The sequence below is a fragment of the Saccoglossus kowalevskii genome, chromosome 17, assembly GCF_978046115.1.
Source record: "Saccoglossus kowalevskii chromosome 17, keSacKowa6.1, whole genome shotgun sequence".
Lineage (NCBI taxonomy): Eukaryota > Metazoa > Hemichordata > Enteropneusta > Harrimaniidae > Saccoglossus > Saccoglossus kowalevskii.
Window position 1 is genome coordinate 3,727,677 of NC_140657.1, and position 13,944 is coordinate 3,741,620.

Below are 13,944 nucleotides of genomic sequence, written 5' to 3' on the forward strand. Positions count from 1 at the left end.
CAGGAGTCTACCTGGTTATATTATTTGAATTTTGTTTGTTTGGTATCGTACTCAGCTGTTCTCTGTTCGATGGGAAAATTCTTCTTTTTCTGTTGAAAACTGCATTCGGCAAGGTAGCATTTATTTCGCCTTTACTTTTCAACGTGTATATAGATGACCTCAGTTCCCGTTTACAGTCATCTAAATTGAGCTGTTGTGTGGGCGGGGATTTTATCAACCATCTGATGTTAGCCGAAGACTTGATTATCCTTAGCCCGTCCATCCTTGGTTTGCGAATCCTTGTTAATGTTTGTTATAAATATGGGTCGGTCTTCGATATTATTTACCATCCTAACAAGTCTGAATGCATGTACTTTATTCCACGGAAGAGTGTTCTTAAGTATATCTTGGCTACAACTACACATTGTGCACAAGCACGTTTATTTAGGATTTGTCGTTGCTGATAATTGCATGGATGATGAGGACATAAAACGACAGATTCGATAATTCTACGGGACAGCCAATATATTGCTACGAAAATTGTCTAGCCGCAGTAGTAATTTAAAAATGACATTGTTCCGAACTTTTTGTCGTAATTTATTGTTCACAGCTTTTGTTTCAACATAGTCGTACAAGTACATGTATTTATGATCTCCGTGTTGCGTATAATAGTGCATTTCGTTTATTCCTTGGTCGGCTCAGGGACTGTAGTGCTAGCGGCATGTTTGTTTCCTCCCAACATTCCCACATTTGATGCTCTTAGACGAAACATGCTTTTTACACTCTATACGCGTCTAACTAAAAGTGATAATAGAATCGTTGCAGTGCTTTTATCATAATACACGCATTTATGTTCGAAGTTGTATGTTCTGTACCGTAAACTTATGTATACACCAGCTAACACTAGAACAATGAATTTAATTATTAGTCAAGTCTTTTTATATACTCGTTTTTTTTTTTCACTTTGTTTGTTTTTATTCATTGTATTTTGTTTTAAATATGGATGTACGAACTTTTCACTTTATATCCTGCCATAAAGATTTAATAATAATTAGCGTTTGGTTTGCCACCTTGACTGGGACAACTTAAGTACATACAAATAAAGCAAACAAGAAGTCAGTACCATTTGATGACAGAGGTTACATGCGACCAATATGTACAGGATTGGTAATCCGGTTCCAACTTCACTGTATGTAGTACAATACAATAAGTGACAATATTCAATAAAAGTACACAATGATACGATAATATGCATTATCTCAGTACTGCATACAAGTTCTGCATAGATATACGTACGCCACTATTCTATTTAAACACAAACAAACGTGTGCTTCATTGTAAATACAAGAATGTTGTACTCACAATGGTCAATGTTACTCTATACGGACGAGCCCCTAGAGCACATCTTGCTGAGTCTGTAAAACTTTTCCTCCTGTAAAACGCTGGCTCCCCAAAAACACCGGGTTCACAACCCTGGACGGTTTTCCGCCAGAAGTAATGGAATTAATTTCCCTACAATGTAGGCCCCAGGTTATACCAAGACGTATGTGTCTCAGGCGCCCCGTGGTAAACGTGTTGGCTCGTCTCTCAGTTTGCACACAGACGACTAAAGGCCAGTTCTGCTACTGCGGCATCCTCAGTCAGAGTGACATGTCCTCCGACCACACCATGCAAACACAACAAAATAATTTTGAATAAATTAAACACAACATGCACCAGCTCCTGCATACGCTACATACACTAATTTTCAAGTCTAATTGCAATACGGATTCCCGCGTGACAGTGACATACGAACAATGTCTGTACCATCATCAACAGTGAGTGTACATTTAGTCTATGATGTTCAATGATTTTATACTGTGTATGTTAATATATATATTTGTATCAATATTTGATAATTATACTCGTCGTTCTCTATTATTTGGTTAAGTAAATTTTCTTAAAGTTATACATGGTTAGCACTAGTTAATGCTTTCAGTTGCTTCATTTAACAAAGGTTTTCGTTCATCATCTGTGGCAAGCGTTTGCATATGTGCCATTCTAATTCTTGCTAAGGGGATGGTCAATAGACAGAATATAAGTGCTAATGTATAAACACCTGGATACAATACCAGCAACGTATAACGTAGTTCTATGACAGATTTCATGAAAGGCACTATTATATTTAAATTCCCTCCAAACATATTTATAGAGAACACATAGAAGGCAAGTGCTAAAGTCTGGCGCCCTCTAGGGGCTTGTTCGACCACCGCGGACATAGCGACACTTCCCCACATTTCTATAGCTGCAAAGTTTGGTATGAGTACGATAAAACACCATGGTGGATCTAAGTACAACACTCCTATAGATAATGGTATGGATACGAACTGAAAAAAAAAAGTTCAACTATTAATATTTTAATATTACATGTATATATTTACGGTTTATCAGAAAATAGTTTCATAACGTCGACCGTATAGAAAATGGTTATTTTAGTTTTGGTAGTTTTAGGCGTTCCCTTGCTTGATATGTTATATAATTATGTCTGGTTGACGTATGTCTACAGTTGGTGTGAAAATGTTGTTATTACTACTTTATTTTAAATGTGGAAAGTGAAACACAACTTAGAAGTAGAACACACTCAACATTCTGGGAGATCCGCACATGTATTACAATTTCAAGAGATTAACTACAAAAGCAATATCAAAAGTAGATAGTAGATAACAGATGATTGAGTCGGTTAGCAATATGTCGCTAAATTAAAATATACCAAAAAATGGACCACAGTAGCCACTCATGCACATCTTGTGCTTTCTAAACGTAAATCGGAGATGATAATCCCCTGTCTCAAAGACTGACATGCAAAGTAACGCCAATCACCTTCCACGAAAATCTTTAAAAATCCATATAACATACTTACAATACTTATGCTAAAGATATACAGTCTACCGATGTATCCTCTATAATAGGCAGCTTTATCAGCTAACATTCCACCAAGAAGAGCTCCAAATATCCCCATGGTAACTGGGATCCAGGTCATGAAATGTTCATATGGATAACCCGGATAATAACGGTGGAAATAGTTGTGGATATTATACATAAATACATATCCCCCGCCACATCGCAATGCACTGGTGATAAGTAGTACAATGAACAGTGGGCTGCAGAATGGACTGTGAGAATCAAGAAAATCCTCTTGCGTAGCACTGGAGTTATTCACAAGTTCACCTGCAATCTGTTAAATGTATTAGTCTAGGAAATATTATTCTTCCGTTTCGCATAGAAATTCAGCTGTGCACCTGGAATTGGGCTACATAAGAGTGAAATGTAGAGTGAGCTTCCGACATTCAAAATGCTCAAAATTTACTCAGTCAATACATTTGTAGGCTTTTAATTTTCTTTAACTTACAGAAAATGTAAGTATTATTCTTTCGTTTTATAAATTCCTAAATTCTAATTAAAACAATGCACACTGTCATCAATAACAAGTAAGTAGTGAATAAATCCATAGGAACATTTTGAAAAGAAAATCAGAATATGTTTGTGATAAGTCGATGCGTGCATGTACAGGATCCTCTTATTTACTCACCCAAGCACCGAATGACGAGCAGAGTGATTGAGCCACCGCCGTCACAAGAACTAACACCGAGATTACCATTGATATTAATACAAAAATACATAAACTATGGTGTACCTTTCTTGGTGGTTCTTTGACCGTTATTACCATGACAACTGCAATGATGATTCCTGGGACTGCTGTGATCCAGTAAGCCCATCTCCATCCTAAGTGGTCGACTACGATGTCTAACACAAAAGCCATGCTAAATGCAGCATACACACCCCAGTGAAATATACCCAGTCCAAATCCTCGGAGACTCTGTAATCAGAAATATTGAAACAACCATAGATAAATACACAACACTTTCAAGTTTTATTTTCCAATTGCAAAATATTAGAGAAAAAATATACATTATTTTGTTCTTGTAGGGATAAATAATGTGTAACTTACTTGCACACAATAACTCGATATAACACTAGCGCCAAGAGAGGTAAACGGAGATTCGCTGTGAAGAATAAAAAAACGGTTAATAATAGTAATCACATGTGTTTGTCAACGTCAACATAAAGAGGGATATTTCACCATTTATTATATTTGTACAAGTTTTAGTTTAGCACTTAAATAGATAGTAAGCCAAGAAAACCAATCAGTCCATAACAAACACAAAACCGCATTTTCTTCTTCGTTGTCGCATATGATTGTACATGCGATGCGTTTACAACGATATATGTTAACTGTCAGTAATACTAGTAAGGCATATACGATTTGTCCAGCAATTAAAACGAATAGTAAGACCTCTCATGGCGGCCTGTTTTTGTTTTATGAATGCATGTTGTTGTACATGTTGTCTAGTTCAATCTAATCTAGTCTAGTGTAGTTTTAATCTAGTCTAGTGTAGTTTTAATCTAGTCTAGTGTAGTTTTAATCTAGTCTAGTGTAGTTTTAATCTAGTGTAGTTTTAATCTAGTCTAGTGTAGTTATAAGCTAGTCTAGCGTAGTTTTAATCTAGTCTAGTGTAGTTTTAATCTAGTCTAGTGTAGTTTTAATCTAGTCTAGTGTAGTTTTAATCTAGTCTAGTGTAGTTTTAATCTAGTCTAGTGTAGTTTTAATCTAGTCTAGCGTAGTTTTAATCTAGTCTAGTGTAGTTTTAATCTAGTCTAGTGTAGTTTTAATCTAGTCTAGTGTAGTTTTATTCTAGTCTAGTGTAGTTTTAATCTAGTCTAGTGTAGTTTTAATCTAGTCTAGTGTAGTTTTAATCTAGTCTAGTGTAGTTTTAATCTAGTCTAGTGTAGTTTTAATCTAGTCTAGCGTAGTTTTAATCTAGTCTAGCGTAGTTTTAATCTAGTCTAGTGTAGTTTTAATCTAGTCTAGTAAAGTTTTAATCTAGTCTAGTGTAGTTTTAATCTAGTCTAGTGTAGTTTTAATCTAGTGTAGTTTTAATCTAGTCTAGTGTAGTTTTAATCTAGTCTAGTGTAGTTTTAATCTAGTCTAGCGTAGTTTTAATCTAGTCTAGCGTAGTTTTAATCTAGTCTAGTGTAGTTTTAATCTAGTCTAGTGTAGTTTTAATCTAGTCTAGTGTAGTTTTAATCTAGTCTAGTGTAGTTTTAATCTAGTCTAGTGTAGTTTTAATCTAGTGTAGTTTTAATCTAGTCTAGTGTAGTTTTAATCTAGTCTAGTGTAGTTTTAGTCTAGTCTAGTGTAGTTTTAATCTAGTCTAGTGTAGTTTTAATCTAGTCTAGTGTAGTTTTAATCTAGTCTAGTGTAGTTTTAATCTAGTCTAGTGTAGTTTTAATCTAGTCTAGTGTAGTTTTAATCTAGTCTAGTGTAGTTTTAATCTAGTTTAGCGTAGTTTTAATCTAGTTTAGCGTAGTTTTAATCTAGTCTAGTGTAGTTTTAATCTAGTCTAGTGTAGTTTTAATCTAGTCTAGCGTAGTTTTAATCTAGTTTAGTGTAGTTTTAATCTAGTCTATCGTAGTTTTAATCTAGTTTAGTGTAGTTTTAATCTAGTCTAGTGTAGTTTTAATCTAGTCTAGTGTAGTTTTAATCTAGTCTAGCGTAGTTTTAATCTAGTCTAGTGTAGTTTTAATCTAGTCTAGTGTAGTTTTAATCTAGTGTAGTTTTAACCTAGTCTAGTGTAGTTTTAATCTAGTCTAGCGTAGTTTTAATCTAGTCTAGTGTAGTTTTAATCTAGTCTAGTGTAGTTTTAATCTAGTCTAGTGTAGTTTTAATCTAGTCTAGTGTAGTTTTAATCTAGTTTAGTGTAGTTTTAATCTAGTCTAGTGTAGTTTTAATCTAGTCTAGCGTAGTTTTAATCTAGTTTAGTGTAGTTTTAATCAAGTCTAGTGTAGTTTTAATCTAGTCTAGTGTAGTTTTAATCTAGTCTAGCGTAGTTTTAATCTAGTCTAGTGTAGTTTTAATCTAGTCTAGTGTAGTTTTAATCTAGTGTAGTTTTAATCTAGTCTAGCGTAGTTTTAATCTAGTTTAGTGTAGTTTTAATCTAGTCAAGCGTAGTTTTAATCTAGTTTAGTGTAGTTTTAATCTAGTCTAGTGTAGTTTTAATCTAGTCTAGTGTAGTTTTAATCTAGTCTAGCGTAGTTTTAATCTAGTCTAGTGTAGTTTTAATCTAGTCTAGTGTAGTTTTAATCTAGCGTAGTTTTAATCTAGTCTAGTGTAGTTTTAATCTAGTCTAGTGTAGTTTTAATCTAGTCTAGTGTAGTTTTAATCTAGTCTAGTGTAGTTTTAATCTAGTTTAGTGTAGTTTTAATCTAGTCTAGTGTAGTTTTAATCTAGTCTAGCGTAGTTTTAATCTAGTTTAGTGTAGTTTTAATCTAGTCTAGTGTAGTTTTAATCTAGTCTAGTGTAGTTTTAATCTAGTCTAGCGTAGTTTTAATCTAGTCTAGTGTAGTTTTAATCTAGTCTAGTGTAGTTTTAATCTAGTGTAGTTTTAATCTAGTCTAGTGTAGTTTTAATCTAGTCTAGTGTAGTTTTAATCTAGTCTAGTGTAGTTTTAATCTAGTCTAGTGTAGTTTTAATCTAGTCTAGTGTAGTTTTAATCTAGTGTAGTTTTAATCTAGTCTAGTGTAGTTTTAATCTAGTCTAGTGTAGTTTTAGTCTAGTCTAGTGTAGTTTTAATCTAGTCTAGCGTAGTTTTAATCTAGTCTAGTGTAGTTTTAATCTAGCGTAGTTTTAATCTAGTTTAGCGTAGTTTTAATCTAGTCTAGTGTAGTTTTAATCTAGTCTAGCGTAGTTTTAATCTAGTTTAGTGTAGTTTTAATCTAGTCTAGCGTAGTTTTAATCTAGTTTAGTGTAGTTTTAATCTAGTCTAGTGTAGTTTTAATCCAGTCTAGTGTAGTTTTAATCTAGTCTAGCGTAGTTTTAATCTAGTCTAGTGTAGTTTTAATCTAGTCTAGTGTAGTTTTAATCTAGTGTAGTTTTAACCTAGTCTAGTGTAGTTTTAATCTAGTCTAGCGTAGTTTTAATCTAGTCTAGTGTAGTTTTAATCTAGTCTAGTGTAGTTTTAATCTAGTCTAGTGTAGTTTTAATCTAGTCTAGTGTAGTTTTAATCTAGTTTAGTGTAGTTTTAATCTAGTCTAGTGTAGTTTTAATCTAGTCTAGCGTAGATTTAATCTAGTTTAGTGTAGTTTTAATCTAGTCTAGTGTAGTTTTAATCTAGTCTAGTGTAGTTTTAATCTAGTCTAGCGTAGTTTTAATCTAGTCTAGTGTAGTTTTAATCTAGTCTAGTGTAGTTTTAATCTAGTGTAGTTTTAATCTAGTCTAGCGTAGTTTTAATCTAGTTTAGTGTAGTTTTAATCTAGTCTAGCGTAGTTTTAATCTAGTTTAGTGTAGTTTTAATCTAGTCTAGTGTAGTTTTAATCTAGTCTAGCGTAGTTTTAATCTAGTCTAGTGTAGTTTTAATCTAGTCTAGTGTAGTTTTAATCTAGCGTAGTTTTAATCTAGTCTAGTGTAGTTTTAATCTAGTCTAGTGTAGTTTTAATCTAGTCTAGTGTAGTTTTAATCTAGTCTAGCGTAGTTTTAATCTAGTCTAGTGTAGTTTTAATCTAGTCTAGTGTAGTTTTAATCTAGTGTAGTTTTAATCTAGTCTAGTGTAGTTTTAATCTAGTCTAGTGTACTTTTAATCTAGTCTAGTGTAGTTTTAATCTAGTCTAGTGTAGTTTTAATCTAGTCTAGCGTAGTTTTAATCTAGTCTAGTGTAGTTTTAATCTAGTCTAGTGTAGTTTTAATCTAGTCTAGCGTAGTTTTAATCTAGTCTAGTGTAGTTTTAATCTAGTCTAGTGTAGTTTTAATCTAGTGTAGTTTTAATCTAGTCTAGTGTAGTTTTAATCTAGTCTAGTGTACTTTTAATCTAGTCTAGTGTAGTTTTAATCTAGTCTAGTGTAGTTTTAATCTAGTCTAGCGTAGTTTTAATCTAGTCTAGTGTAGTTTTAATCTAGTCTTGTCTAGATGAGTTTGGTCTAATCTAATCTAACTAATCTAATCTAATCTAATTTAATCTAATCTCACTTACAATAGTGCCAACGCCAATCTAGTCACTGCAAGGTGCCAGTATTTCTTTGAAAATCCCACCAATCCCACCGTGATGCTCCACATTACAACACATACCACGATGACAAGTTTACGATTTATCGGGTATGTTTCCATCAACAGAGAGACAGGTATGCCCATCACACTGAACAGCACTACAAACAGCGTCCAGCAAGAAGCTGGTATTCTAAACCTGTTCCTATGTAATACCACTCACAGTAGTCGCTGAAATTAGCCACTTTACACCTACAGACACGAAAGTATGGTGATATCAATGTATACAACGCAACCTAGTATGTTTTCATTTATGGATAGGTATTGTGGTACCTGTACTTAATAAACCGTGAAAGCTTGCTTTTAGTCTACGAGAGTTCTTTATTCACAGAGAAACGTGATTCCATCGGGTGATGATTCATCATCTTCAAATAATACAAAAGCTTTGGAGAACTAAACCAACGAATCAATGCGTGTTGTTGTATAGCACGTTATGCATGGGGCACAATCTTTGTTGTCACATTTGACACACAGAGTGTAATAAATATAAAATGAAAACTACATAAAATTGTAAAAAAAAATACATTCCTAAATTAAAATGCCTTGTCAATACAAACATCACATGCATCATTCAAATAACGCGAATATGATGTTTTGAGAATATGAATCAATCAAGTTTTCTGTCAGAATTATTAAGACAATCGAATAGACCGTGAACGGTCGCTGAGATCTCGTAAAGAGCGAGAGAGTCACGGGACTTGTTTTTGTCCCTCAAATAATGTTTTATACCCCCTGTCATCGTGCACGCTATCTGAATACTTCACATAGTGACTCTCTTTTTCGTACATAATATCCAATATATGCGCTTTTCTCCTAAAACTGTATTTTAAAAGTCTATATATATTATGGACATATATTTACGGTGACTTACATTGTTATATTGGTACAAAATGTATCCACGCTTGCGTTTAAATGATAGTATTCAATATACAATTCCACCGCTGTGCTGTTAGATACCTTACATACTTTATCTCCAAAATGGAATTCATTCGCCATCTCCACGTTTGTAGCAATTAATGTATATCTGGGAACAAATAGTTTTACATATAAATTACGAATTTATGTCTTATTAATACAGATATGAAATAAACACGAAGTCGGCGCTGAAATTGTTTGGATAACCAATCCATTTATTTTTGTTGTTAGATACGAGTCTCTTCTGATAGTTTTGTGTTACGTAACCGATGTCCGTTATACTTTTAAATGATTAATTAAGCCGTCTTGGTGCGTGCGAAATTTATGTAGTAGTAAACAAACAACGTTGCATGGGAACCCCGTGGAACACGACGTGGTGCGACATTTAAAAACATTTACCTACCTGCTCAACTGATTACACATGAATGATAACATCATTATGACAGCAACGTAAATAGGGTACTTGTTAGCACTAAGAAAGTCGCATTTTCCATGGCAGCAAGGCATAGCAACCGCCTTGAGTCACGTGAACGTTATGGCAATAAATGGCAGGGTCAGCCAATAACCATCCGACTCACGCAGTGTAGCAGAATTCACCAGCTGTTTATCTGAAAATATTAGAAAGATTATTGGGCGAAAAGGCCTACCAGTTGTATTGCTTATACGTCGTATTGGGGTGATGATGGGGTGAAGGAGAGTTAGGGTGGTGATGGGATGAAGGAGAGTTAGGGTGGTGATGGGGTGAAGGAGAGTTAGGGTGGTAATGGGGCGAAGGAGAGTTAGGGTGATGATGGGGTGAAGGAGAGTTAGGGTAGTGATGGGGTGAAGGAGAGTTAGGGTGGTAATGGGGCGAAGGAGAGTTAAGGTGGTGATGGGGTGAAAGAGAGTTAGGGTGGTGATGGGGTGAAGGAGAGTTAGGGTGGTGATGGGGTGAAGGAGAGTTAGGGTGATGATGGGTGAAGAATAGTTAGGGTGGTGATGGGGCGAAGGAGAGTTAGGGTGATGATGGGGTGAAGGAGAGTTAGGGTAGTGATGGGGTGAAGGAGAGTTAGGGTGGTAATGGGGCGAAGGAGAGTTAAGGTGGTGATGGGGTGAAAGAGAGTTAGGATGGTGATGGGGTGAAGGAGAGTTAGGGTGGTGATGGGGTGAAGGAGAGTTAGGGTGGTGATGGGTGAAGAATAGTTAGGGTGGTGATGGGGCGAAGGAGAGTTAGGGTGATGATGGGGTGAAGGAGAGTTAGGGTAGTGATGGGGTGAAGGAGAGTTAGGGTGGTGATGGAATACAGGAGAGTTAGGGTGGTGATTGGGTGCAGGAAAGTTAGGGTGGTGATGGGGTGAAAAAGAGTTAGGGTGGTGATGGGGCGAAGGAGAGTTAGGGTGGTGATGGGGTGAAGGAGAGTTAGGGTGGTGATGGGGTCAAAGAGAGTTAAGGTGTGATGGGGTGAAGAGTGTTAGGGTGGTGAAGGGATGAAGGGGAGTTAGTGTGGTGATGGGGTGAAGGCGTGTTAGGGTGGTGATTGGGGTGAAGGAGAGTTAAAATGGTGATGGAGTGAAGAAGAGTTAAGGTGGTGATGGGGAGAAGGAGGGTTAGGGTGGTGATGGGGTGAAGGAGAGTTAGGGTGGTGATAGGGTGAAGGAGAGTTAGGGTGGTGACGGGATGACGGAGAGTTAGGGTGGTGATGGGGTGAAGGAGAGTTAGGGTGGTGATGGGTGAAGAATAGTTAGGGTGGTGATGGGGCGAAGGAGAGTTAGGGTGATGATGGGGTGAAGGAGAGTTAGGGTGGTGATGGAATGCAGGAGAGTTAGGGTGGTGATTGGGTGCAGGAAAGTTAGGGTGGTGATGGGGTTAAGGAGAGTTAGGGTGGTGATGGGGTGAAGGAGAGTTAGGGTGGTGATGGGGTCAAAGAGAGTTAAGGTGTGATGGGGTGAAGAGTGTTAGGGTGGTGATGGGATGAAGGAGAGTAAGGGTGGTGATGGAGTGAAGGAGAGTTAGGGTGGTAATGGGATGAAGGAGAGTTAGTGTGGTGATGGGGAGAAGGAGAGTTAGGGTGGTGATTGGGGTGAAGGAGAGTTAAGGTGTGATGATGTGAAAAGTGTTAGGGTGGTGATGGGGTGAAGGAGAGTTAGGGTAGTGATGAAATGCAGGAGAGTTGGGGTGGTGATGGGGCGAAGGAGAGTTAGGGTGGTGATGGGATAAAGGAGAGTTAGGGTGGTGATGAAATGCAGGAGAGTTAGGGTGGTGATAGGGTTAAGGAGAGTTAGGGTGCTGATGAGGCGAAGGAGAGTTAGGGTGGTGATGGGGTGAAGAAGAGTTAGGGTGGTGATGGAGTGAAGAAGAATTAGGGTGGTGATGGGGCGAAGGAGGGTTAGGGTGGTGATGGGGGTGAAGGAGAGTTAGGGTGGTGATGGGGTGAAGGAGAGTTAGGGTGGTGATGGGGTGAAGGAGAGTTAGGGTGGAGATGGGGCGAAGGAGAGTTAGGGTGGTGATGGGGTGAAGGAGAGTTAGGGTGGTGATGGGTGAAGAATAGTTAGGGTGGTGATGGAATACAGGAGAGTTAGGGTGGTGATAGGGTGAAGGAGAGTTAGGGTGGTGATGGGGTGAAGGAGAGTTGGTGGTGATGGGATGAAAGAGAGTTAGTGTGGTGATGTGGTGAAGGAGAGTTAGGGTGGTGATGGGGTGAAGGAGAGTTAGGATGGTGATGGGGTGAAGGAGAGTTAGGGTGATGATGGGGTAAAGAAGAGTTAGGGTGGTGATGGGGTGAAGGAGAGTTGGTGGTGATGGGGTGAAAGAGAGTTAGGGTGGTGATGGGGTGAAGGAGAGTTGGTGGTGATGGGGACAAGGGGGTAATCCTGAAATTATGAGCAACCATTATTACCAGAGCCGTATGACCACCTTCGTGTCCCATCCCCTTCCTTAGCTGGACTTGGCTTGTAAAAGTAAGATATATGGGTGCCCTGAACATTTAAACAAAACCTTCTCACTGAACTTTTGATAAAATGCGATCTTTCTGAAAGAAAAAAAACCTTTATTTTAGAGAAACACCAGAAAGATAAGCCATTTTCTCGCCCTGTTCGAACCTTCAATTGATTGGTGTGGTTTAAGAGGAACTCCCAAAACAAAGTTCTTCACTGCAAAAACAAAGTCCCAGTCTTGGCCCATGCGTAGCGTAACTGCCAGTCTTTAATAGTGTCCCTTTCTTGGTTATCTCGGACACACAAACTTCGAAAAATATATTCTTTTCTCCGCGAAATTCAGGACGCATCCCTCGACTAGTCTAGTGCTCCATAGACTTCATGGAGATCTATGCACGCAAATAATACATGACAGGCATAATACATTAATAAAGGGGAACTAAATAGAGCCTAATTTGGTGTTTGTATTTATCAAGTTATGTATATCGATTATAAATTTGAAAATAAAAAAAAATGATTATCTTTAGAGTTATGATGATTTAAATATGAGAAACCATAAAGGACTTCCGTTTGCGCCATCTTGCCTTAAAAAACGCCCTCATGAGGTATAAACAGAAAAGGTAACAAAGCATGATGACGAAATAGTATCTGATTAAATATAAACAACTTAGGGTGCCATAGTTGGCTGGACTGGTGAATTGACTTCTACGTTAATGTTATTTACAAGCGTATCAAAATACAAACATTATGGATGTGCGAATGATCGAGACAGGCATTTTTTTTGTCTAACTGTCTAATAAATGCTGTTTCCAGTACTGCACTGTGCGTGCAAATTATGTCAAAGTCTGGATGCTGGAGTATGCAATCTTGAGTTCGTAGGGTGGTGGTGGAAACATTTTCGTCCATGTATTCACGGGTCTGCACTGGCAAATCATGCCAGTGGGACAATTGTCACAGGAACACCAAGCAGATTGTTCACACTTCCGTGTAATTTGAAATAAGACTATCATCCGTACAAGGGCATCGTCGACGATATACTCTCATCACTCACACTGGACTGATTATACTCGAGGACCAACTCAGAAATTAAAGATGTTTTTGTTTCGGGGTTAAACACTGTAACCATCTTGCCAACAACGAAAAATTATCCAAAAAAATATTCGTTCACCACGCCGGGCTCGGGAAAATAATACTTATTTTTGAGAAAAAAAAATGCGTCATTGATTTCCACAACACTTACAATTAAGAAACAAACATGTTCATAAAAACACACAATTTTTTTTACAATACGATTTACATACCGTCTGAATTTACGGTGAAATAATGGGTAGGGTCTGTGGGGAAGCAGTCAAAGGCATTTATCATTATCTTCGTTTTGGTATGTTTTCGATCGTACGCAAACTCTCGACGCAAAGCAATTTTTCACCATGAGGTTTTTGAGCGCGATTTGACCTGAAACAACTTCCTTTGACCTAACAGGTCATGTATTTCATTAACAAATCAAAATGATGTGTTGTAATGATGAAATTTTCCGATTATTGACGATGATTTTTTAACGCAATGCGGAAGTGAATTACCGTTAAAAATGTTAAAATGCGATCTGTAGCACTGATTGCAACGAGAAAACGATTTTTTTTTCCTCAAAATTGGCGATTCGCAATTTCCGAAAAGTAAACGATGGTTAATAGTAACCGTGGGTAAACTGAGTGTGGAGGAAGAATTTAAACACCTTTCACGGTTGCCAACATGTCACATCGTTCAAACCGTGGGCCTTTCAAGTTCATGATAGTCTCAAAGTAAACCATGCCAATTAACCAGGTACACGACTTAACGATCACATTTTTGTCTTTTCGAAAGCTACTACTCAAACAAATATGGATTACTCCAGTATTGCAACATCAGGGTTCATCCTGAGTAAATAACAGAATAGAAATGATGCGAATCACGTTGTGTACGTTCGCCATGCACTCTGAAATTAATGCGAGTTTTCTCATAAAAGCACAA

General features: G+C 37.2%; 1 protein-coding gene across 1 annotated transcript; it reads right to left on the bottom strand.

Annotated features, from left to right (window-relative positions):
* Positions 1–552: 552 nt before the first annotated feature.
* On the bottom strand, positions 553–9,535 carry LOC100373025 (uncharacterized). The gene is made up of 7 exons (XM_085492376.1): positions 9,432–9,535; positions 8,985–9,137; positions 8,043–8,258; positions 3,968–4,022; positions 3,653–3,835; positions 2,879–3,193; positions 553–2,345 (listed from the first exon to the last, which is right to left on the bottom strand). The coding sequence occupies exons 1-7, from the start codon at positions 9,533–9,535 to the stop codon at positions 1,941–1,943; spliced, it is 1,431 nt and encodes a 476-aa protein (XP_085348502.1). The 3' UTR covers positions 553–1,940.
* Positions 9,536–13,944: the final 4,409 nt, after the last annotated feature.